Genomic DNA, 27,356 nt, shown 5'->3' with positions numbered 1-27,356 from the left:
AATTTTGTTATTGAGGCGCAGGAATGTATTACTTCCAGACCGCCGTGTAGGCCGGGCCGATTTCACCCTCCATCGGGAACGCTGGCAACACACGCTTACTCGCCGCGTTTTTTTAAGTAGGTCTTCCGAACAGGGAAATTTTAAATGAGAACATCTCTTGTTTTCGAGCCAATTGACCCCAATACGGTGCGACTGAACAAAATGTTTATTAATGCAGCCCTCTGATCGCTGCACATTTTTCTGCGTGGGGGGAACTGGCCCTCAGAGCAACTGGACAGATAAATAAATGAAGAGCTGAATAATAGATGGCCAGATGACCCTCCCCCGTATCACGGCCGACTGGCCCTTTAACAGCGATAGACTACAGTCCAGTGTGGCCTGTGTGTGTGTATGCGGTTTACAGCAATCAACAACCATTTACATTTACATTTACAGCATTTATCAGACGCCCTTATCCGGAGCGACTTACAATCAGTAGTTACAGGGACAGTCTCCCCGGAGCAATTTAGGGTTAAGTGTCTTGCTCAGGGACACAATGGTAGTAAGTGGGATTTGAACCTGGGTCTTCTGGTTCATAGGCGAGTGTGTTACCCCACTAGGCTACTATCACCCTACTGGGTGATAGTAAGCGTGATGCTTACAGGCTCGCTGTTCACATCATGCAAGACGGACGGTCACTAGGTGCAGTGGTGGCCTAGCGGTTAAGGAAGCGGCCCCGTAATCAGAAGGTTGCCGGTTCGAATCCCCATCCACCTATCCAGTCCCCACACACTGCTCCCCGGGCGCCTGTCATGGCTGCCCACTGCTCACTCAGGGTGATGGGTTAAATGCAGAGGACAAATTTCACTGTGTGCACCTGCTGTGCTGCTGTGTATCACAAGTGACAATCACTTCACTTTTAAATGAAAGTTGTGTCTGGTTCCATCGCTAGACCATTTCCCCGACAGAATCAAATCTAAGACACTTGACCAACAACATCCAAACATTGATGCAAAAATGATCGCTCAGTGCGGGAAAATATATATATTTCAGATATTTCTAACATTGTTTGAACTATACAGGTGGACTTGGGGCCTAAAGAAGCAGAAGGAACATTTATCACAGTTATTTATAGGCTTAAGCGGTTCATTTATATTGAATTACGCCGCTTAAATATTTCTCTATGGCGCACCTGTGTTATTTCTATGGTGGAAAGAAACGCAGGAAGAGAGAACAATGGAGCGATTTATGCGCCCACAATAACGGCCCTGGCCAATCAGACGCGCTTAAATTCCACCGAGGAGACAGACCCCGGTACCGGCTGCGATTACTGGTGTTCTGGCACGCACCGCACACGGTCCAAGCAGGGGCTTCCTTCAAATACTTCACTGCAGATATGCATTCCCCGCCCAGCGTAAAGAAGCATGAAGTAACGATGTTGGCAGCGAGAGAAAAAAACGAGTCTGTCTGGCCAGATAATGTCAGCGGCGCAGGATAATAAACATGGAGGGCTTTAAGGCAAGATGGCATTTAAGGAAAAGAAGAAGGGGGGTAGTCCTGGGGGGGTTGGTTTTATTGGGGGGTGGGGGGGTTGGACGTGGCATCTCACCTTTGTTGTGGGCCTCGAGCTGAGACAGAGAGTTGACAGCCACCTTGCACAGTGAGCAGTACAGCAGCTTCTTGGCTTTGTCCTCTTCAGTCTCAGGGTTGTTGGGGGCCACGGTGGAGGACGTGGACGCCCCAGAGGCCCCGGGGGTCCTGGGCTGCTCGGGGGTGGCGGGTGCAGATCCGGAGGAGGTGGATGAGGCGGGAGGAAGGAGGGAGGCGGAATTGGTGGGAAGGCCCGAGCCCAGGGAGGGGCTGGGGGAGTCCGGGGTCGACGGGGCCGAGAGTGGGAGGGTCCCCTGGGCCGGGTGGGGCCCGTTCAACTGAGGCAAGGGCCGCGTTTCATCTGCAAAGTTAAGCCGGAGGAAAGAAAAAGCAAACACTGAGTCACGACAAGCATCGCAGCGGAGTGCACCACGCAGCCGGGCTGCCGAAAAACGGGCCAAAAAAATTCCACCTCAGACTGGCTGCCCAGCCAAGCGGCCAGTTTATGGCCGAAATAAAACCAAAATGCCCTGACTGAAGCTCGCCGATGAACGCTGGCTATGGGTGTGGTTTCAGGGGCATTTCTGCATGTTATGGACAGCGTCCATACAAGGAACGCAGCGGGGAACCGGGAAGAGGGACGCTTCGGAAAGAAACGCGGAGGAGTAACGAGGCTTATGCTCAGAGATGTTCCACACAGCCGAAACGAGAAACAGACCCGCGGTGGTGTTTTTGTTCCCCCTTCGGTTATTTTTGGCCCGGGCGGGGAGAGCTGCGATCGTTTTAGATCTAAAGCCATCACATGTCCACATTCCCTCGATCGCACACGCCCAGCGCAGCTCACTTCCCCGCTCACTGAAAACACATGTCCGTCTCTGGCCGGAGTCCCTCCGCGCGGAGTGCGGGCGGGGCACCTTCGCCCGTCACCTTCAGAGAACCCAATGGGATCCCATCCGCTCCGCAAGCAAAGACGTCAAAGCCAGGCAGGGATTGGTTCATTAAAGGGCTTTATTAGGTCCAGCGACATTAACTTTAGGTCACAGAAATCAGGCATTAAGCTTCAAATTAAACAACAAAAAAAATTATAAATCATTTACTACAACCTATATTGGAGAACCAAGCAAATTTGTAATGAATAATGTCCATAATGGAGGTATTGAATTGTCTGAGGTTCAGGATACAGTGATTGGTACTGATACAACAGTCTGTCAGCGATCACAGCTGTACATTTTATCGCTGGGTGCTTCACTATGCCAGAGGTCAGAGGTCACATAAACCACGTGATTCAACATTATCGCCATATCACCACGCGGCTGTGAGGAAACACTTATATTATATTATTTTACATCATGAATTGGCTATGTGTTGTCATCGCTGTTACCATGGCGACGTATTATGACAGAATCACATGACATATATGTATATATCATTATCAGGAGGACAGGTGGATCAGGACCCTCTCTTTCACACCCACCCCCTTGAAACGAGTTAGACCGGACTGGACAGTTTGTCAGGGCGGGGAACAGATGTGGGAGGGCTGCACTACATTTCTTTTCTTTGGCTTTCCGAGGTCTATAAAGAAGAGGCGGATCAAAGCTCTTCAGGCCGGGATGTTCCCAGCGCAAGTGCCAAGTACCCGTCCCTCCGATGGAAAGGGGCAGCTGAGGAGTCTTCTGGTGACGGAACCCGTGCATGTTGTTCTCACCCTGACGTCACGTACGCGAAAGCACACACCCGCACGAAAAAAGGGTCTCATCACGCTACGTCAGGACCTATCGCGGACGGACGGGAGTAATACCGGGCGAACACGGCCCATGTGGTTTGCGTTAAGCGGGGCGCAGGAAGGACGGAGGCCGGGGTTGAGGGAAGAGCGTAATGGGGGGGATTTCGTGGTCCTTTCAGAGCCAGAGCTGTGTCATTCTGTGTTTGCTGGCTGGGTGCGTGCATTTCAGTGTGTGTGTGTGTGTGTGTGTGTGTGTGTGTACCAACCCTGCTGAATATTTCAACACTCGCACGACTTCATAACCGACAATCTGCGCTAAACCAAGGCCATGCATCAAGAAAACACAATTTTTGTCACATATTTTAACGCAAAAAGGTAAAAAAATAAATAAAAAAAATTGAGGACGAAGGGAAAATTAATTTTAAAAAGCCTACCTTGCAGCTTTAGCGTTAGCATTTTTTATTTTTTTTTGCGCATTGTTATTGCTACGTGCACGAGTGCAAAAGGAGGTTCTGGGGTCAGTCAGGGCTGGGTGACCCTCCTCTCGTCCTCTCATCCCTCCTGCAGCCTCCTCCTGTCCCCCCCGCCCGTTGTTAATGATTAACGCGCTCTGAAACCGGACGCTAGCGCGCTGCCGCACAGACGAGCTCTCGGGCTGATTAATAATGGAGCCGGGTGCCTTCTTTCCCGCCCGGCCTTACTCCTCACTGTGACACACACACACACACACACACACCAAAACAACCGCAACTGGCCCGCTTTTCTACAGCTGATGGCAACAATGGCAATTATCGAGATTTACTGTTCCCGGGCCACCACTCGGAGCCTCTGGACTCCGCGGCGATCCACTGTGCGTCCAGAAGCCCGTTTTTCGGGGGTTTTAGTGGAACCTGCTCATTAGTGAGGGAGTGTCAGCGGGCTCGGGAAAACAACGGCGAGAAGTGAACAGGGCTCACAACGCCGGGCCAAAACCTCAAAGCCACCAGCCACGAACTGGACTCCTCCCCCCGGGTCCAATCAGCCACGCCCTCGGCCCACGTTACACTGACTTCAAAAACACCTGGGACCCCAAATGCCCGGCACCCAAGTTAGGTGCGCCGCAACCACTCAGCCCGGGGCCCTGATACCCGACACTCTGACGATGGTTCAAAGGTGCGCAGGCTGATCCCTGTATTGTCTTTCGGAGTCCAGGAGGAAAAACCTGGATCCAGTAAAGCGTGAAAGCAGAGCTCAGATAAATAAACGCCGGCCACGGCCTGTCATCAGCAAGGCAGATTTTCTCACAGCGCACACGCACACTAACACTCGGGCTTTCAGGCTGCATGGAGCACACACCGATACCCCTGTAACTCAACACGAACCCATTCCACGCACACACAGTCAGGGGCAGGGTAAGAGTTCACGAGTTCTGGCTCTGCAGAAACCGACGCAAGGCAGAACTCCTCACAAATGAACTTTCAGCACAATCACTCACTCGCACACACGCATCCTCCTGACGCGGACATGCTTCCAGCCAGCAGGCCGGTGCCAGATGGGACCACAGCTGTTATTCCCCTGGGGCCAAGCGCAGCTCTATGGAAGCGTTGTTGAGAAACTGGTACGATGGGAAGTCATGGAAGCCACGGACAGACAGACCAGTGGCCAGGGGCCGGTACCAGACTGGGAGGCTGAGGTCACAAGAAGGAGGCTTGGATGGAAAACAGCATTCTTTCACATCACGTCTCCGGTTTCACTTTTTAGGCCGGCCTCTGGATCGTTCTGTCTCCCGCCCTCTTGGAATCTGTTCAGCTCCCTGATTGGAGGGGACGAGCCGAGACTATGAACAGATGCCAGTCCAAATCCACCCCTCCAAAGCATGAGATATGGCTGTACTGTACTCTAAGGGATTCTGGGTGGAGGTGATTAAAAAAAAAAAGCCAAAGAAATTGACAATTGAGATATTTTTTGTGGGTTTTTACAAGGTGTGTGTGTGTGTGTGTGTGTGTTTATATAGTGGGGTGTCACTGAAAAGGGCACTCCGACACTTGCTTACAGAGGCTTTTGTAAATGTCATTCCTAAAGGTTGGGTCCAATGGAAGGAGCACAAGGACAAGACAGAAAGAGCTGTTTCACGAATGCCTAGCCTGACCTGACAACATTCCAACATTCCTTCAAGGAATTACTTTCCCTTAAAGACTGATAAGCCAGGCACATTCTGACCTGACATCTTGGCTCGCTAATCTTCCTCCATCATTTCACCCGGCCCTTCCTCCCGAACAAGACTTGATTCCACGGACTTGATTTAGGTTCCACCACAAATTGACCTGTAAAACCCAATAACCTGCACCCCGAGGCTCAATAAGCACTTCTGCTGGTCTAAATTCGAACCGGGGGGGATGAGAGCTGCTGTCGAACCAAAGTCAAGATTAGCCGCGACTCCATCCCTAAGACCCACCCCCATCCCTAGAATGTGACTCCGTCATATTGCCCCTTATTAGCGGCCAATTGGGGCAGTGGGGTGGAATGTCAGCCTCCCAACACTTCTGTGGCTGGGAAGTCTTAATGTCTGAGTTAAAACAACTGGACGATGGCTAGCTGCACAGCTCACCTGCTTTCCCGGTGTCGCCCTCGGTCTGAGGTCCCAGAGGTGATGATGAGGAGGTTGGTGCCGACGAAGGCTTGTCGCTCTCCTGTGGGCGGCTCTTCGAGGTCTCGATGCCTTTGACCCGTCTAGCGTGGCGGTTTCCCTTGTAGTGCGCCTCCGCCTGGCTCTGAATGGGACAAATGGAGGGCGAAATCGTCGGCGACACAGAAAGGGACATATTAGTACGTCACAGTCAGACCAGCCTGTCAACAGGCGATCTATAAAACATACGACACCGAGACAAAAACCGCCGTCTCGTTACACCGTTACACATTTACATTAGCCAGCTCTGACACGGCGACACACTACACCGCTGCCCTGTAAAAGGCCAGAGCAGTTGACCAAATAAGGGAATGAGACCTCGGTATGTTGATCTATACCCATGGTACCACTGGCAGCAGGAAGACAGGCACTGATGGGTGGTAGGGTGGTAGTAGCCTAGTGAGTAACACACTCGCCTATGAACCAGAAGACCCAGGTTCAAACCCCACTTACTACCATTGCGTCCCTGACCAAGACACTTAACCCTGAGTGTCTCCAGGCGGGACTGTCACTGTAACTACTGATTGTAAGTCTCTCTGGATAAGGGCGTCTGATAAATGTTGTAAATGTAAATGTAAAATGATAGGCACTGGGCATGCTGGATAGGCTAGTAGCCCCGCCAGGGCAGGGCATCATGGAGACACCCCTTTCACTCTCGACACCCTCTCAGGGACACGCCTGTCCCTTAATATGGCGTACCTGAACGGCAACAAGCCAGGGCGGCATCGCCTGTGTGCCGTGACAGAAATACCGGCCTACAGCTGCCGAGGTCGAAGTTGTCCCGCCAGCCAAGACAAACACTGCACCGCCGAGCCAGGCGTCCATGCAACACCTCGTGCGTTCTAGAGCTGTGCTGCTAGGCGAGCACGTGCTAAGTTTAGCTGCGCTTGCTACAGAGGTTGACGGAAAAGGTTGCGGTCAAACGAAAATGAGACACTGGGAAAAAAGACGGACCGGGAAAAATCCACTATTGTCCTCATAATCTTTCAAAACAATGCACGCTGGGACGGCCCCATCCATCATGCTTGGGCCGGGTGTCATTTTCGCTCGGATGGAAGGGAGTGCGAACAGGATTGTGGGTACTTCAAGGGGACGGGGCTTAGCAGCGCAAGCCGTCCAGCTGAGGACGTCAAGGGTATTTCTATAAATGTGAGTGCCGGGGCTGCCGTCCGCGGTCTCTCGGCAAACATATCCGCAGAAGCGTTGCCCGTGCGCCGGCGCCCGTGATTGTCCGACGAGCGCGATGATGCCTATTAAGTGGTGGGATTAGCGGCCGCCCCTCGTGAAATGGGCCAGGGAATCGATGACAGCTGCTTGTTGATTGCGGGACGGAGATGGAAGGATCCAGTGTGGAGTGATGGAAGAGCCGGGATTGTGCCAGACGACAGGCAGGGGACGGTGGTCGGCTGGCACTTCCAGGGGTCCTGAAGGGGGCCGATTGTGATTGGTGACATCGCAGGCTGCGTATTTATAATCACTCGCTCTCCTGTAATCTCAGCCCTTAAGGGACCGGCAGCTTAAGCCGTCTAAATGAGGGATGGATGGAGGTCACGGGGACTAATGAAACAAAAGAGGACCTGAGGAAATCACAGATCGTTGCGACACGCTCAGGCAGAAAAAAGACAGGGGGACGCGGTTCAACCACACAGACAAAACAGGGAAGGGATTACGGGAAAAATATAGCGCTTCCAAGGACAAAAGGACCAAAAATACAACAGTAGTTTCCACACTCCAGCGTCTTAAGGGTCCACACATTGCTGACTGGAGAGGCGGAGTTAAGATTACCCCACCATATTTTAAAAAGACTCCGGGGACATCAGCGGTGCTGCAGTTGTGGCCGTCAGGACCCAAGCGAATGTGGGGAGGGGATGGGGGGTTGGGCACGGGGAGGGTGCATCGTGGGTGGCTGGCGACAAGCGTCAGCGCGCCTCGCGCTGCAGCAGCCTGGTGACACAATGCGATGACATCACCGCTGCTGCAACGCGGCAAGGTTGCCCTCTGTGAAACCGCAGCGGAGGGACATGGCTGACCAGGCAGAGGGGAACCAGGGCATTTCACAGGCACATGCATGTACATGAATATGCCACTGGCCATATTTGCTGACCCACCTTTATCATGTTCACCGGAGAATGTGACTGATATCTCAGTGTTTGTGGGACGTGACCTCCCACGCGGCGAGGTCTAATGTTCAGACTGAAATAGTTCAAGGCGCCCGCCATTGCCGACCTTTACACAGGGTCATTCACTGACACCGCGCCGCTCGATTTCATGAATAAATTACCGGTAGCCACCAAACCGCGCGCTGGTACGATGAACCGGGGAGGTCTGAAAGCCCGGTAGGCCAGGAGTCGGGCATCGAGGCGGCAGTAGACGGACGGACCTGCTCCACAGAACCCGATGATGACTGCAGCTTGTGATAAACGGTGGCAGTTAATCTGCAGCTTTTCCCCCACAGTAAATATGGCTGTTTCTTATCAGGCCGGGGGGGGGATTAGGAATATATGAATCCATAATGATGTGGGGGAGATGACGGGCTCCGCGGGGGGCGAGGGGAGAGGCTTTTGAGGGAATCGCCGCAGGCAAACTCTTTGCGGGAGAGAACTGACGGAACATGCATCGGTGACCCCTGCGTGTCGCGCGAATCGCACGGGCGTCCGCGAACGTACGCGAGCGCATAGCTGCGCTGTGTGTGACACTCGTGTGTGACAGCCTGTATTTGGTGGCTAAGCCGGCGAGCGTGTGGCAGCTGAGGGGAGGTGTTGAAATCATCTCGAGGTTCATTACGGACCACGGCAGCTGCAGGGCTCTTGGATGTCCACTTAGAGACGGGGTACTTAATGTTTTATTGGTCGGCATGTGTCAATATTTACAGGCGTGCTTACACTATGTGTCAGCCTTGTTTAACTAGCCTCGCTGTAAGCACCGGGGATACTCGAGGAAGGGAGATAAATATTGACTCCATGGAAACATATTCTTACCTCAAGATATCGATATGTATAAAATATTAATTTAGTATTTTAATTCAATTGAAAAACTGATTTGATGTGCTATTGTCAATAACTTGTGTTTATAATATTTGAGGTATTGGAGCATTAAAAGTGGCCTAAAATTTAAATAATATATATTCTTTCAGTTGACAAGTGAGTTAAAAAATTATATGAATGGTCACATTACAGCTCCATCTAGTGGTGCTTCCTTATATGAGACTGGATACTAATACAACTTCACAACTGTATAAACTGTATGAACAATATCAGAATTGATGATGTTATGTTAATGCGAAATTCTATTAATAAAAATGTATGATCCCAAGGCCGGTATTTATCTACATATTTTTATATATCCTAAGACCAGTGAACATTCTTTAGGCTTGCGACAAATATTTAATAAAGTTATGCAACCAATGCATTTCAATCTCACACTAATAATACCACAAGAGAGGGCACGCAAGGGAACACAGGACTTGGCCAATACGTATTAAAAATAATCTAGTTTCAAAAACAGAACTGGTTCCACCCCAGCCATGTCACACCACGTCTGCCATTTGGGATTTTGGGAGCCTGTAATCAATGCGGGCTGGAAGATTACAGCCTGCGCACCCCGGAGGCCGCAGACTCTGGTCGTGATTACACCCCTGGTCCGTAAAAATAGCACATGGCTGAGGGGTGACTCCCAAACCTCGGCAAAGCGACCCGGGGAGAGGCCTTCCTGTGTAACAGAACCGGCCAACTGGCCACCAGAGTCCGCAGCTGCCGGGAGAATGTTATTCCAGACCCTTTCCCTTATCTCATCCCGCTCCGCACATGGATCTGAAAAGTTCTCACACCTCCCGCTGCACAAAAACAGGGAAGCGTTGGCATTTTATCGCAAGCCTACCTCTGAACCCGACCGAAGGTGCTTTTCCTGCATGCCACAGATTTTTCCGAACCTTTCCATGTAGATAGGGATAGAGGATTGGGTGCTTTTGAAAAAAGCTACTTTGAAATTTAGGGTAGGAGAGAAAGAGAGAAAAAAAATCCTTTTTCACCTACTCCAAAGCAACAAATAGGAATTTTTATTTAACCTTGCACACAGTATGCAATAATTCAACATGTAAATATACATATAAAGAAATGTGCATTTTAAATGCATTTAGAAATGCATTTTACAGACATGATATACAGTCGTGGAAATTGTATGTAATTATGCGTGCGGTGTGCTGACACACCTCTGAGTTGAAGCGGATCTGGCAGACGTTGCAGGAGATGACCGGCCGCTTGGTCTTCACCAGCGGGACTCCGAAGGTGTGGTTGATCACGGCCTTCTGCACGGGGTCCATCTGACAAAGAGAGAGGGTGGTGTGAGGCGAGAGTGTCTGAACTCGTCTGAACTCGAACAGGCCCATTAATCACGATGATCGACAGCACCGGGCGCTATCGACCCCGCCCCGCCACCAGACGGAGGTCAGGACACCCGTGACCCCCTTCCTGCCCAACACATGCCCTACTGACACATTTGATGACACTTAGTTGAGAGACCCCATCCATATCGAGAGGCGGAGCCCGGAGGCTGGAAGGCGGCTCTAATTGTTTCAGCTGGGGTGTCCATCATGATTTGGGGGGAGAGAATGCAAGGGCTTTAGGAATAAATTTAGTATTGGGAGGCCACCAGCTCATCCTCCACTTAGAAGAAGTCACACGGGGGTCCGCAACCTCGAGCTTTTTACTTTACACACAGGGGTCCACAACCTCGAGCTTTTTACTTTACACACAGTGGTCCACAACCTCAAGCTTTTTACTTTACACACAGGGGTCCACAACCTCGAGCTTTTTACTTTACACACAGGGGTCCACAACCTCGAGCTTTTTACTTTATACACGGTGGTCTGCAACCTTGAGTTTTACTTTACACACGGGGGTCCACAACCTCAAGCTTTTTACTGTACATACGTGGGTCCACAACCTCGAGCTTTTTACTGTACACACGGGGGTCCACAACCTCGAGTTTACTATACACGGGGGTCCACAACCTCAAGCTTTTTACTTTACACACGGGGGTCCACAACCTCGAGCTTTTTACTGTACACATGGGGGTCCACAAACTTCAGCTTTTTACTGTACATACGTGGGTCCACAACCTCAAGCTTTTTACTGTACACACAGGGGTCCACAACCTCGAGTTTTACTATACACGGGGGTCCGCAACCTCAAGCTTTTTACTGTACACACAGGGGTCAACAACCTCAAGCTTTTTACTGTACACATGGATGTCCACAAACTTGAGTTTTTTACTTTACACACGTGGGTCCACAACCTCGAGCTTTTTACTTTACACACGTGGGTCCACAACCTCGAGCTTTTTACTGTACACACAGGGGTCCACAACCTCGAGCTTTTTACTTTACACACAGGGGTCCACAACCTCGAGCTTTTTACTTTACACACTTGGGTCCACAACCTCAAGCTTTTTATTTTAGACACGGGGGTGTTTTGCAATGACAATGAATTAGGCCAAGGCCCGCCCAGCAATCTATCTCTATTTTGGACCTCCATCACGATTAACTGGTATTGGCATGACAGTTAGTGGAAGGATTCATGTGGTAGCTGATGCTTACACTCGCGAGCTGAAGGTGACATGTTGTGTAGTGTCAAGTGTGCAGGCCAGAAAGAGATATGATAGCGTGTTTATTGTGTTTGTTGTATGAATGAGTCGGTTTGATGAAGCACCAAATCTTCGCTGGGATTGTAACCTGGCAACCCCTCCCCTCAAAATAAGCAAACAGACAAAAAAAAACCCAGTGACAGGACAGACGAAGTCCATCTGTGGGATGGTGGGGCCTAGCGACGGACTTCCTGAGATTTGACATTCTTACGGCATTCTGGCCGTCCTCCACCACACTTTGTTTCCTGTTCTGTCAGAGCGGCTCTGCCCATCTGCAGCGGATCTGCTCAGCAGAAACGATCATGTGATCCCACAGGCTGTTGGGGGTGGGGGTACGTTAATAAAAGATATAACATATTTGAATATAATGCATGTGTAAAACATCTGTGCCTTTTTTTGTGCAATTTTTGCATATCAGAATGAAAATGCTGAATGTCATTCACATCCTGGTTGGAGGAAGAACCCAAATTTGGTCACTTCTTTTTCGATCCATACACTGAGCTTATGGTTCTGTATGGCGTGTGGAGGGGTTTGGGGTTTGTAGTAGCCTAGTGGGGCATCAGATAAATGCTGTAGATATAAATGTATGGCTATGGTTGTGAGTATCAATGTTTAATGTGCCAACATGTATCATTTTCATGTTAGACAGTGCTTTTTGTGGACCTTTTGTTTTTTTAGATCAGCTTTAATGTTTTTCTGTCTCAGATAAGCACGTCTGATTACTTCTGAATGATGAGCATTGCCAGGGGAACATAAAGCTTTAAAGTTGTGCTGAGTGGCATGGGCCAAAATTCTCCCCATATTTATAACACATAATAAGCTATTTTTGGAACATGCAATTCTGGGGCTTTTTTGATTTCCTTCCACGTTCATTTTTATTATCCATGCATTCATGTGTCCGTCCATCTTTTTTTGTACATGTGATTGTGAAACACTTCAGCACAGCACACGGTGACACAACGAAATGTGTCCTCTGCATTTAACCATCACCCTTTGAGAAGTGGGCGTCCATGAAAAGTGCCCGGTGTGAAGTGTGTCGGGATGGTACCTTGATCAAGGGGACCATAGTGGCACCTTGGCAGTTCGGGATGAACCCACAACCTTCCAATTACAAGTCTGCTTCCTTTTTTGGAAGGATATTCAATACAGCTATTTAATGGCCATGCAATCGAATATCTGCACCATTTTGCAGGGTATGTTTGTCCAATATCCCTTACGGGGTTTGGTGCACCCAGTGCATCCTTTGGTTGTGTGTATCAGATTTCTGCAGACCAGGTGCATGAGCAAACCGACCCAATCCACGTGCAACATGCAATTACGTGTGACTGGATCCAACCTGAGTGCTCACAAGTGGCGTCACAAACCCTGTACTGTTCTACAGGATTCACTGGCTTACCCATCAGCCCTGGCGGTTTATCTGATATGGAAAGGGGCAATGCCTACATTCACATATCGGCATAACATGTAAACGTGCCACTAGTTGGCTCAATTACTGGTTCGACCACCACTATGGAGAACCCAGTGGTGGATCCACACTCCAGGATTGCAATCACAGGAACATTATCCGGGAAGAACCGAAAACGGGACGCCGCTTTCCCCAAGATGATGGGGGTTATTCTGTAGGTTTCCTCCAGGAAAATCAGTGTGAAAATGACATTTTTTCACGACTGTAAAGATCACAGCCCTGCTACCGGCTCATAAAGGGCCAGATAATGGAGTTTTAACAGCCTGGCCAGCAAACCAGGAGTCGGTCCACCGTTCAAACGAAGCAAGAGCGACAAAACAGAAAAAACTGACCAGAAAAGTACAATTCAACTAACCCACACGCACACAAGCTGCTCTCACTCAGACATGTTTTCCAGAAAGTGCCAGAAACGGCCGGTCGGCGGGCACGACCCGCTCAGAATCGCGTCCAAGTTGCTGTTGCTGGCGGTGTGAGAATAAATAAAAGAGTCGCCGCCTTCCTGCCTCTTACCCTCTTGTCCTCCTCAGCGCCGGGAGCCTGGAGCTGCATTGGTCTTCCTCTGGGAGACGGAGTGTGTGTTCCTGCGTCCGTTCGCTCGCGTGGTTCAGAGTGTGTATCCTGAGCGTCCCCTCGTCCCACACTACTGCCACCTGACTCTTCCCATGCTGGTCTCACACTCTCTCTCTCTCTCTCTCACACACACACACACACACAACTCTCTCTATAATACTCTACAGGACAGATACTACAAACACACACACACACACGTGTTCATCTCAACATCTGTCCAAAGCCCAGTCGGTGCTTCTATATTTACCCCTCTCTCTCTCTCTCTCTCTCATACTGTCTTTTTTTCTGTTCCCTCTCTATCTCTCTCTACTGCAGAACAGAATACTCCCTCCATCCCGCTCCCGAGAAAACTCGACACCATCTTCATCCTCTTATTCTCCCTTCCTCCTTCTCTACGTTCAATTCACCCTCCGCCTCTCTCTCTCTCTCACTCCCCCCTACTGGAGTCTCTCCCACTGTATCACACACACACACACACACACACACACACACGTTCTCACTCGCACGATCCATCCAGATGCAGCTGGCCATGTACTCCCCCTTTCGATATTAAAAGCTCCTCGCGCTCTTACTGAATGAAAAACACGTTCCTGAAAGTGTCGCCACGTGTGTGTCTGTGTGTGTGTCTGTGTGTGTGTGTATGTGTGTGTGTGTGTGTGTGTGTGCAGGTGGCACAGATGCATTTGGCTCGATTGCCGAAGCCCTCGGGAAGATTTAACGCGCCGACTCCTGTTGGCTGCGCCTCGGTGCCCTGACCCCTGCAGGGGACCGCAGTGGCGTCGCTCGGGAGAAAAAGTGGGGGACAGCATTTTTTTGGGGGGGGGAGATTACAGGGAAGCAGCAGGTGAAACTCGGGCAACAAGTCCGATCAGACACCTTCAGCGGAAATTCCTGCATTCTGCTGCACAAGCAAAGTGCCTGTCGGACAAAACTGGCTGCTGCCGGCACGCCAACAACCAGGTGCTGCGTATGAATTATGCAGGCGCGTCACTGTCTCACCGCACACTGCCAAAGGCAGGCAGGTAGAGGGCAAATCTCATTAAAGTCACACGTGCAACCTGGACAGGGCCACCGGGGAGCCGCCACACAGTTCTGCACTATAGGGGTCTACCAGACACCGAATGCAAATGGGTAAAATCACGTCAATGGAACAGGGAAAAAAATGCATTAGATCTTAACAAAATTGTATAATCTTCTTGCTTTTTAATGTATATTATTATTACTATGGATATAATAAGAACAATAATAACAACGTTATTACCTTTATGTTTTTGATGTTATTTTTCTAGTAATATTATCAACAATATTCAGCACATAATAAGACTATTTCTACTATAATAGCAGTTATTAAATCAATCATAATAACTACTACAATGCAACACAACTGTAATACAAAGGTAATAATAATGTTGCAATCATGCAATCATTATGTGCACAATCTATTTCAATGTTATTAGTAATAGTAGTTACCTAGGCTGCGGGAAATTAAAATAATAAAATAATAACAATCCCATGATGCTCTGCACTGCATGACGCTGCAAGGGAAGGGTTTTTATCTCGGAATGAGTAATTCCTGGGCCGTTTGAGCTCGGAACGCTTTGGGTTCGACCCGAAGCTCAACGACGAAAGCAGAGCTCGCGCATTCCTCTCGGATACGTCACCAGAATCCCCTCCACCGCTTTCCACTCCACTTCCACGCGAGCGGAGCCTGCCTTCGGGAATAAGATTCCACCCGAGACTCTTCCAGAAGCGCACAGGCAGGCCAGGGGGATTCTGGGAGGCAGAGCAGCCCATGAGGACAAGACCAGAAATGTTTACGACCTGTTAAACAATGGAGCCCTGCACCGCACCGGCCTTCCTCCAGGGTGGACATGAAGATGAACGGGGACCAACAGCAGATAAATAAGGGAAACGCGCCGCCAGCAGCGCACTCTGTTTTTACGAGAGCGCCTGAAAGGAGTTCGACTTTGTAAAAAAAAAAAAAAAAAAAACGAATCGATGGGGTGTGCAGTTCATCTCCTGCCCCTGGCACGTTCTGTTCCACATCCCGAGGTTCCATCATCTTCACGCTGCAGCCCTTTCCTGCCACCCTGCCATGTGTCAGACTCTCCAACATCCCCACCTGCTGGGCGATGGTGAGACTTCTCGTGCGCTCCACACGCGTGAAGATCTTCAAATTAAAAAAGCTCCGCAACGGGACCCCTGTCCTGCCGAAGCGGCGTGGAACGTGAGGGATCACTAGGATCCTTAAAGACCTTCACTTGATTCAAGTGGCCTGGGCTGTTAAACCCCCCCTCTTCCATATTTGTTAAGGTGACACGGCGACGCGTCCACACATGACCCTCACTGCGTTTCACCGCGTTCCGTTCTGCTGACCGCCATGCTGATTTGCATTTTTTTTTATGCAATCTGAGAAGTGCACCGTGGACGGCGAATTAAAAAAATGCTGAGTGCTGGAAATGACTATTAGCCCCCTGGCCACACACACACACACACACACACTCACTCACACTCACACACCCCCACCACCACCCTAATCAAAATGATTAGCAATAACTCATCGCTGAGGTGCACAAATGCACCATGAATATGGCAACCGGGTGTTTCAACTGCAGCGACAGGCCCTGATCAACACTGCCGTCCACCAGCTACCAGGGTGGTGGTAGCCTAGCGGTTAACACGCTCGACTATGAACCAGAAGACCCAGGTTCAAACCCCACTTACTACCATCGTGTCCCTGAGCAAGACACTTAACCCTGAGTGTCTCCAGGGGGGGACTGTCCCTGTAACTACTGATTGTAAGTCCCTCTGGAGAAGGGCATCTGATAAATGCTGTAAATGTAAGTGTAAAGCTACAATGTAAAGGTGCCACTGAGAAAAGCACCGTCCCCACACACTGCTGCCCTGTCATGGCTGCCCACTGCTCACTCAGGGTGATGGTTAAATGCAGAGGACAAATTTCACTGTGTGCACCGTGTGCTGTGCCGCTGTGTATCACAAGTGACAATCACCTCACACTTCAAATGGTCACTACGCTGAAATGTCATTTTCATCTTAACAGCTACATTCAGTTGGAATAAAAGAACAAAAATGAACATGACTAAATATTATTGAGTTCTTTTGTTACTGCACGAAAACACTACTTTCAATTGTAATTTATCTTTAATCACGCAATTGCAATTATGATTTATGCAAAGATGTCTGTTGAGAGTGACTGACAGCCATTTGTTGAAATAGCGGGCCCAAGCAGCCACTTTATTCAGTGCAGTTAATGTGTTATTAACACACAGTGCATGATAAGGAAGCGCTGTTGATGAAGTGAAAGAGTTAAAATGGCTGAACGTTCAGAAGATTCATGAACACATATTTCTGGACAATTCCTTTAACATGGTGGTTTTGGCAGCTGAAAACTCACCGCGTTGAAGTTGTGGAAGAGCCCGACGCTGTGGGGTGGGGGCGTCTCCATGGGGAACTGCAGGAAGGGCTTCATGTCCAGGTGGGGCTGGATGACTGTGGGGGTCCTCAGAAACGTGGGGACCGCCCCCGTCCGATTGATGCTTCCTGTGGTCGGGACAGTGAAAAATTCATAAACGTTTATATTTAGGGACGGGAGTCCCATTCCCTCAACATATGGTACCTAACACACAGGTTCAGTTGGTTAATGCGTCAGGCGACCGAATCCTCTAGCTGGGCTCCAGAAGGTCAAGGTCGCCCGCGGTTCTTCGTTATCGGCGGCCAGCTGTCTGATACCCCGTCGACGAAGAACGCCGAGACCAGAATAGAGGCTCCTCCGGCAGAAACGCCTTTTGTCAGCATTTAATTCCTCGGCGCCGAGGCATCATCGCGGCACCGTGTCACCGTCCCCTTTCGTCCTCCTCATCCCCCCGCCCGCCAGCGGCACTTCCTTCCGGATGAGACGCGGCGAGGGACTCAGCTCCGCTATTCAGTCACTTTAAAGCTGCTTAACCCACCCGTCACCCACGCTTTTCAAAACTCGCTCGGGGACTTCATCTCTGGACGATAATTCGGTTCCTTTCCTGCTTAGCGTCACCCTTCTTATCAGCGCCTGGCTCTGGAGCCAGTCACTCGTCCTGGGTGGGGTTGTGTTGGGGCCCAGCTTTGGAGCAGCTGTGTTGTACGTTACGAAGGAGAGGGGTTTTGTGCTGCTTCGGGCTGAGCCCAGCTGCCTCCCTGCATCTGCTGCACGTCACGTTCTCCACAGCCAGATCCGGCGGAACCTTGGAGCCTCCCGAATATGACATGCCTCGCACGCGCCAACGGCACCAATCATCAGTCAGAGGAGACCAAATAAGCAAGATTACAAAAAACAATTAACTAGCGGGGTAGCGGTGGCCTAGCAAGTTAAGGGAGCGGCCCCGTAATCAGAAGGTTGCCAGTTCGAATCCCGACCCGCCAAGGTGCCACTGAGCAAAGCACCGTCCCCACACACTGCTCCCCGGGCGCCTGTCATGGTGCCCACTGCTCACCAAGGGTGATGGTTAAGTGCAGAGGACAAATTTCACTGTGTGCACCGTGCGCTGCAGGGTTTCACAATGATTTTCACTTTCATGTAAAAAGTTTACTGTTATTCGTTCTGCTTGTAATTTAAACAAATTATTATTAAGTATGAGTGGTAGTAGCCTAGCGGGTAACACGCTCGCCTATGGACCAGAAGACCCAGGTTCAAATCCCACTTACTACCATCGTGTCCCTGAGTGTCTCCAGGGGGGGACTGTCCCTGTCCCATTCTGGATAAATGCGTCTGGTAAGTGCTGTAATTGTAAATGTAGTCAAAAATTCTTAATGCTCATTGACTCATTTACTTTCCAGAAATGTTTTTTTAAAGACAACAGAGTTATTATTTCTAATTATTTCTAATAAGGGGCAGTGGCGGCCTAGCGGTTAAGGAAGCGGCCCTGTAATAAGAAGGTTGCCGGTTCAAATTTCGATCTGCCAAGGTGCCACTGAGTCCCCATGCACTGCTCCCCGGGCGCCTGTCATGGCTGCCCACTGCTCACTCAGGGTGATGGGTTAAATGCAGAGGACACATTTCACTGTGTGCACCGTGTGCTGTGCTGCTGTGTATCACATGTGACAATCATTTCACTTTTATTTATTAATTATTGTGCATGCTCAGTATTAAAGCTGTTTTCTACGTGCTGGCTAAAGCCATGTGACCCTCGAACCCCGCAGGGACCCCACAACATCACGGATGACGGCCCGTCGAAATAAAAACCGAGGAATGGTGACAACACGGCCGAGTCTCTGCTCCCAGTCGTCAGGGTGACAGCGCGCCGCAGCCAGCGCGTATAAATCAGAGCGGGCCCGCTTCCTGCCCCGAGTGTATAATTACCTCATTAAATTAAAGCACACTTTGGAGGGCCTCGCGCGCGCCGTAAATCTGGCTGTCAGGGAGTGCGCGCGCACGCTGGCTCGCTCTGCGGTGCCGCGTGCGGGTATTTATAGGCCACCGGCCCGGCTGACAGAGCCGTATGGATTTCCGTGCGATTGTTGCCGAGCGTCGGCTCCCACGCCGCGGAGGGAGAATGATGAGAAGGAAACAACAAGCGCAAGTCGCCCGTTCCATCTCGGACGCGGTCATAACTCAAGATCGCCGCCACCCCGGCCGGCCTTCGCGAACCTGATCGGGCCCGGGTTTGACTGACAGACAGGGGTGTCGGGCCTTTTTTTTCAGAGCCATAACAGGGTGTTGGGTGTCGTTGCGAACCCCAGGGCCAAAACAGGAATCCCGCGCACACGCGCTGGGACCATTATCGGCGCCTCTTAAACAGAGGCCGGGGCGCGGTGGCCACTCGGGGTTCGGGTTCAGCACCACAGACAGCGGGGCAAAAAAACCCCACAAATTTCACCATTTACATTTACAGCATTTACAAGACACCCTTATCCAGAGCGACTTACAGTCAGTAGTTACAGGGACAGTCCCCCCCCTGGAGACACTCAGGGTTAAGTGTCTTGCTCAGGGTTCATAGGCGAGTGTGTTACCCACTAGGCCACTACCACCATTTTTCAGTCGGGGTTATTGTCAGGATCCAGTCTGTGTCATTTCTGTGTTTCGTGTTACTATTATTCCTGGTTGTTTTAGGATAAGATAAGATAAGATAAGATGATCCTTTATTAGTCCCACAAGTGGGAAATTTACATGGTCACAGCAGGAAATGGACAGTACAAGATAAGAGCATCAAAAGACAATAACCCTGTATAATAAAAAAGTGTTTTCACCTGTGTACGCCTGTATAAAGTTGCCCTGTTTGTGTCGGCTCGCCGCCGGGGTCTTCGTTGGGTGATGTTTCCACTGTCCCGTGTTAAAAAGTAGTGCCGGTATTGACTGTGGCGGCCGGATCTGAGCACAGCACCTCGTCCACGGGGACGTTCGGAATGAACGCGCTCTCTGGACATGCAGCTGCGTTCGATTGCCATTTCACTGGCGTTCGCTTCACGCAGTTTAACGCTTGTTGGGACTTTGGCAGAAGCTGCTGATAAGAAAACGTTTATTTGCACCAATGAGCAGAAACGGTCGCATTCCGACCGTACTGTACAAAAATTGATGGGATTCATCATGGTGCATCAATAATCCAGGCATTCATCACCGTAATCGAATCATGAGGCCCGTGAATGTTCATAGCTCTAGTTGATTGGTGTCGACAGTGAGACTTACGATGTGAGAGGGTGAGTCAGTCCCACAAAAGGCACAAGAAATTGCCCTTTGACCTTTGACATCACGCACAGCACAGCAAAGGAAATTCAACATCCTTTGGCTGTAGCTATCGTTCAATAAAGATGTCACACGTCAAGAGTCCACACCTAAAAGTCACAGATATTAATAACCTTTATTACCTCTGGGGTATCATCATGTCTAATATTGATTCTTTTAGCCAGTGGCTCAATATTTGCCGATTCAATTGAAGGACCTACGACACTTAGTAACATAAAAAAGAATTCAGATTATTTAATCCTGATCTATTTGAATGAACTCACTTCTACCATGTGGCTGGCACAAGTGTCAAAATAAAAGCCCTCCGTACGTCTGCGTTTGCATCAATAGATCGATGGGATGGTTCGGGTCCTAACGCTACTGCAGCCTGTCAACAGACACGTTATTAAAGACGCGGTGATTAAAAGCCAGAATCACATCCATATGCCTCCAGACAGCAGCTTCGAGGAGGAATGCCATGTGGGGGGGTTGGGGGTAGAACTACTGAGAGCGGAGAAGATCAAAGGCAGGCAAAGGCGATTTTGGAAGTGGGAGATAATTCTGCAGTCGACGCTGGAACGGCAGCGCTTCCGTTTCCTCCTTGCCGCACTCGCCGGTTTCTGGGGCGACGAGAGTGATCAGAAACGGGGGAAAATCGCAGGAAGAGATAAGCCGGAGAGAGTGCAGCGGGAAAATGACTGATAAGGAATGGTATTAACTGAAGGTCAGGGGAAGTGACAGTGACGGGGACAACAACAGGCCGCGTGGCCCGGAGCATCACGCGCGCACACACGTTCGGGGGGGAAATGCGGCTTTAAAAAAAAGAGATTATATTTTTATAACACAGTTAGTACCAGGCTGGCATGATCTCACCTTATTACACTGTTTACGGTCACGCCTGCTGCTGAATGCTAAAAATCTCAAGTTCCTTTGTAATAAATGAAAATGTTAACTGCTGCAATTAATTGCAAATGGCATTCATGCAGGAACATTTTGTTTACCGTGCGCTCGGGCGATGGCCAGGAACACAGGAGCCGTAACAGAACGTACAATAAAGCCGACTAAACGACTGGCGTTAAGTTGATTGACATCCCTGATGAATGGTGTCGCGTATGGACTACTTCTTTATGCGGAGAAATTGCTCCTGTTGCTAACCGCTACTGTGGTTGGTTGTATACGCGCATTATGGGCAGTGGTGGCCCTAGCGGTTAAGGAAGCGTAATCGGAAGGTTGCCGGTTCGAATCCCGATCAGCCAAGGTGCCACTGAGGTGCCACTGAGCAAAGCACCGTCCCCACACACTGCTCCCCGGGTGCCTGTCATGGTGCCCACTGCTCACTCAGGGTGATGGGCTAAATGCAGAGGACAAATTTCACTGTGTGCACCCTGTGCTGTGCTGCTGTGTATCACAAGTGACAAATCACTTCAGTTTCACTTCATTAATGTGCCATTACTTTTTGTGGAAACTACCCAGCTGTCCTTGTCCACTCACCAGTCTTTTTAATATATTAATATAGCAAAGACACAACAAACAGGTCAACCTGTGTATAATAACTATAAAACGGCAGTTGGAAAACTGAATATCGTGATGCATTTTCATTTTAAATCAAATTTAAATCAACGACCAACGTGGATGGGACATCACCAGTCTTCCCCATACGGCAGAACTCCGTAGCCATTACGCAGCCCACCCAGCGTGACCCTCAGCGGCGTGATGAACCTGCACTGCTGCTCGGGACTTCATTTGAGTTTTTAAAGCAGAGCAACTTTCAGAATAATCATGCAAATTATCGCTATTGCATCTAACTAGTTTGGTGGCCAATTATTCCGAATTTTCAAATTATTTAACTAAAATGTATGCAAGAAATCGTTTTAATAAGCACATAAAAAGTGGCTTGCTGTTTATGCCCCGCTGTGTTTTTGTGTGAGTATTCGAGGCGTGAAAATTTAAATGAAATTGAATAACATTTAAGGTCCTGTCCACATTAGAACACCTTTCTCTAAAACGTTGTTGTCCACACGGAGATGCAGAAACTGTCCTGAAGTGCCTGTAGGTGGCGCTCTCCTCATTTACATTTACAGCATTTACCAGACGCCCTTATCCAGAGCGACTTACAGTCAGTATTTACAGGTACACCTGGAGACACTCAGGGTTAAGTGTCCTGCTCAGGGACACGATGGTAGTAAGTGGGGTTTGAACATGGGTCTTCTGGTTCATAGGCGAGTGTGTTACACACTAGACCACTACCACCACCATTTGGCATCTAGTTCTCCCGCGCCTCTTTTATTTGGAATGTGCGGCATAGAGAGGATCTCCTGAACACATTGTCCGCCATTGTTGTACGTAGGGCGCGTTTGGGGGTTATGGGTCAGGCTGGAGGATGGGCTGACATGCCAGCGTTCTGGGTCCAGTGAAGCTGGGGCCAGATCGGATCAAAACTTTCCCGTTTCAGGGAAATACGGGTACAGTATGCCACCCCGTTGTTGTTCCGCGTCCCCCGGCTTTCGAGCCAAGTCCAGCAGGCTGCCCAGCCACTGTAGGTTCTTTCCTTGGGGCGCCTGCATGCATCCTTGCTGCACACGTGCGTGTCTCCACGGTGAAGGACACGACTGAGATTTCCGTGAATCTTGTGCGTTGAAACCACACTTCAGACATCTGACTGATGAAACGACGCCATTATGGGGACCGTTCTATGCACACATTTCAGTAAGAGCTGCATTCGCCGGCAAATGTTCAACGTCGTCCCCCTCTGATGATTCCATTAGTACGGGACACCGGAGGCTTTTCTCTCGCCGGAGTTTTGAACGTTGTGGGTTAATGAGCGGGATCTCGTGACACACACTTCCCATCGCGATAACGCGTGGCCTGACGGCCTTCCCTGGGAATAAAGGGCCTTCCTCGCCAACATTTGCCACGCGTGCAGCATGCTGGACAGATGCTGGACACGGCTGCGTCACACAGTGAAGCCCAAATGCAGCTGCCACGCAGAGAGCTGGGTTCTGACCCCCTGCCCCGGGGCAACACACTTAACACCGTGATGCCCCGGGGGTGACTGGCCGTGTTGCCAGGTCGTGTCACCCCCCCCCCATGAGATCAGTCCGGCGCGCAGGAAGCTGCTAAAAATGTACATTTTATACGCCGACCGAGATAAAACACATTAATAATAATTCGGATGGAAACGCGATTCGATTCCTCCTGCAAGATCTGGCAACACGCTGCGCCTGGCGAGCAGAAGTCGCGTCTCGTTTGTTATATAAGGCCGTGGACGTAAACGAGGGACGTGACGCGCGACGGGGCTGCAGAAGTTCGCTCCTCGAAACTTCATCTCGATGTCCGGAGCCGCCACCGTCACCTGGCCGCCGGCGCAACAGCCGCCACCGGGGGTGGAGACCCGCGGGGACCCGCGACGCGCAACGCGCCGCGACACGAACAGCCGCCGCGTCGCATCTGGATTCGTGCGTGGATATTCCTTTTTTTTATTTCATTATTTTATATGTTATTATTTACGCACGACGCAATAAAACACCCCGCGCCACGTCACGCAAGAGACTAAATGAGACGGAACGAAAGCGGAACTCACCTGCGCCGTCCACCAACATCACCTCTCGGGCGGGGAGAGGCTTCGCTTCTCCTCCTGCGGATCGGGGACCGGGGCTGCGGACCCGCGCTCCGCCGCCGAGGGGCGCTGTCGGGCGACGCTCCGAACGGCGGCGGGTGCAGGAAGAATCGATTCGTCCCGCGGACGCGCTTCTTATGCGGATCGGGGAAGGAAACGAACCCACGAACCTTTTATTTCGGATTCGTCTGAAACGATGGCTGTCAGACGGTGTTTGACCTTCGGAGACACTGAATCAGTTGAGGAGGACACGGTGTCGGTCTCTTTTGTCCCTGTACGCCGTGGAAATCCATCAAGTGCACACAGAAGGGTCTCAGTGGGACAAGGATTTTGTGCTTGTGTGTGTGTGTGTGTGTGTGTGTGTGTGTGATGACTGCGCAAACAGAACATTCATTCAAAAAGCATGAGGTGATCAGCGATGATGCATGCCAGACCCCGGACACTATCTTTCGCTTCCCTTTTAGCCGGACGTGCGGACCTTATGTCCCGAGGCCTCTAATAGACTAGTGACTACTCGACTAGTGATGCCAACAAAGAATTTCACAAGTGAAGTCATTTGTCATTGTGACACACAGCAGCGCAGCACACAGTGCACACAGTGAAATGTGTCCTCTGCATTTAACCCATCACCCTGAGTGAGCAGTGGGCAGCCATGACAGGCGCCCGGGGAGCAGTGTGTGGGGACGGTGCTTTGCTCAGTGACACCTCAGTGGCACCTTGGCAGCTCGGGATTCGAACCGGCAACCTTCTGGTTACGGGGCCGCTTCCTTAACCGCTAGGCCACCACTGCCCCCTTTAGTCTCAGAATCCGACTATTAGCATCACCCAGTAAAGTTCCAGAAACGATATTGTCTTGTTCTTTTTCATTAACTGCTCTGCCATGAGGACGGGGTTATTATTATGTGGAAAGGTTGTTGGGTTTAGAGTTGCACACGGTATTATAATTATTGTTCTTCGAGGCCATTTTTCCTATAATACTCTACTGCGATGTTACATGATCTTTATGGAACTCTTACAGAATTGGTTTACTTCATGAGATCTTTTTTATCTTGTGTGCATTGTATTTTTTTATTTTTTTTGCTTTATTTTTTGTTGTCATCTTTCTCTTGCTTAAAGTCAATAAAAAATATGTTTGAGAAGAAAAAAGTGTGAGACGGTTTATCGCCGCCACCCTTGACCATTGTTGCTCGGCGATTTGCACCGCAATCCATGCCTGTAAATGACATCTAATTGAACCCGAATGCGGCCGGCTCGCGGCGATCGCTGGCACCCTCAAATTCCCGCCACTGGTCAACAGCCTCCGCTGGGCCCGGCCCTCCTCAGAAGACACCCGAGACTGGAGGTGTCTGAAAGCGAGGTGGGGAGCCCGACATGTTGCCCACGACGGCGCGCTATCCATTTCACCGAGAGGAACCCCTCCCAAATTCGCCACGTGCTCGCCATGCGCAGATGTTGATGCTCCCGAGCTATTTCCAGACGGAGGCCTTCAAGCGGCGATATAATTACGGGCCGACTCTCCGGCTTCGGTCACGGCGCGGCTTGATAATAGGAACCGAGCCCTGATCCCATAAGCAGGTGAATCGGGGCCGCGGAGCTTTAATTACACGCCCCGCCTTCGTCTTCTCGCCTAACCCCTGCAAACACAAAGTAGACACGTGAACAGAAACCGCCTGACACCCCCAGGTTCCACATTCGGACCCCCCCTCTTTTTGGAGGGGTTTTGAGGTCTGGCAGGTGGGGCCGGGACAGGTTGGGGCTGGAGGGACGGGACGGTCCCCGTGGAAAGAAACCGCCCCGACACCCCCAGGCTCCACACTCGGACCCCCCCTCTTTTTGGAGGGGTTTGGAGGTCGGGCAGGGACAGGTTGGGGCTGGAGGGACGGGACTGTCCCCGTGGAAAGAAACCGCCCCGACACCCCCAGGCTCCACACTCAGACCGCCCCTCTTTTTGGAGGGGTTTGGAGGTCTGGCAGGTGGGGCCGGGACAGGTTGGGGCTGTCCCGGACGGGACTGTCCCCGCGGAAAGAAACCGCCCGACACCCCCAGGCTCCACACTCGGACCCCCCTCTTTTTGGAGGGGTTTGGAGGTCTGGCAGGTGGGGCCCGATGCCAAGCCGTGGGGCGAGGTGCTGCTGGCTGTAAGGTCGGCACTTGGCCGGCGGCTCTGATCGCGGCATCGTGTCTATCCCCCGGGGGGGTGGGGTGGGGGGTGGAATGGGGGAGGTTAAACGGGGAGCCGCGAGGGAGCCGGGCTGTCACAGGAGGGAGGGGCCTCAGCAGCTATGACGGCCCCGGATGGCCTCTTTCGATGAGGCTGATCTGCCGCACCGTCCGCCAGGCGGGACAGACGCACGGACAGAAGCTCCGAATTAGAGGGGACCGGAGAAGACCGCCGGCGCCCTCCACATCGGGGCGGATCACCGAGACGACGCTGCCCCGCGGAGCCTGTCAGCCTGACGAGGGCAGGAGTCGGCCGATGGTGATGATGATGATGAGTGCTTTTGGTGTTTTGAGGTCAGTCGCGATGACAGACAAAAGCACCCGCCGCCTCCCCGGGCGGGACAGAGTACACGGAACGGGGGAGGAACTCGTCTGACGGGATGGAGGCTTCTCACATGACGCCCGGCCATTACTAATACCCGGAAAAGCTCACGGCGCCACGCCATCACACAGACACATATACAGGCCCAGGTGCGTCACTTCCACCTGGAACACCCTCAGGGCCGTTATGTCAAGTGAAATCTGGACATCTTGAAATAAACGTTACTCCAAACGTTGTCTGACTGTACTTGTATAGTGACAATAGAAGCATCTATCTATTTATTTAATAATGCATCTTGACATCTTAAATCTGGGTTCTGCCACGTTTCAGAGGGAACCCTAATAACAATCTGTAATTGCATTCATAAGATGGCAGTATTATGGCACTTAGCGTGTTGTGATTGGTTGTTGCACTGCCACATAGGGCCACCGTACGGCCACAGGTACCACCCGTAGCAGCACACGTGGAAGTCATCATTCAAATCCGTACGGTGTTCCAAGGTGTTAACAGGATATTTTCCATTGTCTTCATCCATCCAAATGCACAGATGTTCAAAATATGTCCACAGGGAACCATTACTAGATGTAATGGTCCAAAAGGCATTCCATACTTCTGTTCACCATGTACATTTTCATTCATAAAATATATACTTTTTTTTTTTTTTCATTTTAGCAATTTTGGATTCAATTATTTTAATTATCTTTGTTTAATTCAACAAAAACAACACACCACTGCTGCCTGATTTAGTGTATAAATTAAAATTGTACAGTAATTGGATTTTTGACCGAACAGAAACATGTTGTTGATATATATACACAGATATTAACATGTTATAAAATATTTGTTTTTTTTAT

General features: G+C 50.5%; 1 protein-coding gene across 7 annotated transcripts in view; it reads right to left on the bottom strand.

Annotated features, from left to right (window-relative positions):
• znf385a (zinc finger protein 385A) overlaps positions 1-27,356 on the bottom strand; it is a 58,640-nt gene that overhangs the window by 6,280 nt on the left and 25,004 nt on the right. For 3 of the 7 annotated variants that reach the window (XM_028993069.1, XM_028993070.1, XM_028993071.1), the window contains 4 exons: positions 17,048-17,193; positions 10,165-10,275; positions 5,880-6,042; positions 1,589-1,930 (listed from right to left, as the gene is read on the bottom strand). In XM_028993069.1, coding sequence (XP_028848902.1) covers positions 1,589-1,930; positions 5,880-6,042; positions 10,165-10,275; positions 17,048-17,193 — 762 coding nt within the window. Of the gene's footprint in view, positions 1-1,588; positions 1,931-5,879; positions 6,043-10,164; positions 10,276-13,572; positions 14,001-17,047; positions 17,194-17,278; positions 17,801-23,924; positions 24,107-27,356 lie in introns of those variants that run through there. The other 4 variants (XM_028993072.1, XM_028993068.1, XM_028993073.1 and 1 more) reach the window with 4 other exon arrangements.

Source organism: Denticeps clupeoides, chromosome 10, assembly GCF_900700375.1.
Source record: "Denticeps clupeoides chromosome 10, fDenClu1.1, whole genome shotgun sequence".
Classification (NCBI taxonomy): domain Eukaryota; kingdom Metazoa; phylum Chordata; class Actinopteri; order Clupeiformes; family Denticipitidae; genus Denticeps; species Denticeps clupeoides.
Note: the sequence above shows the minus strand (reverse complement) of the source record. Positions and strands in the feature narration are given on the sequence as shown.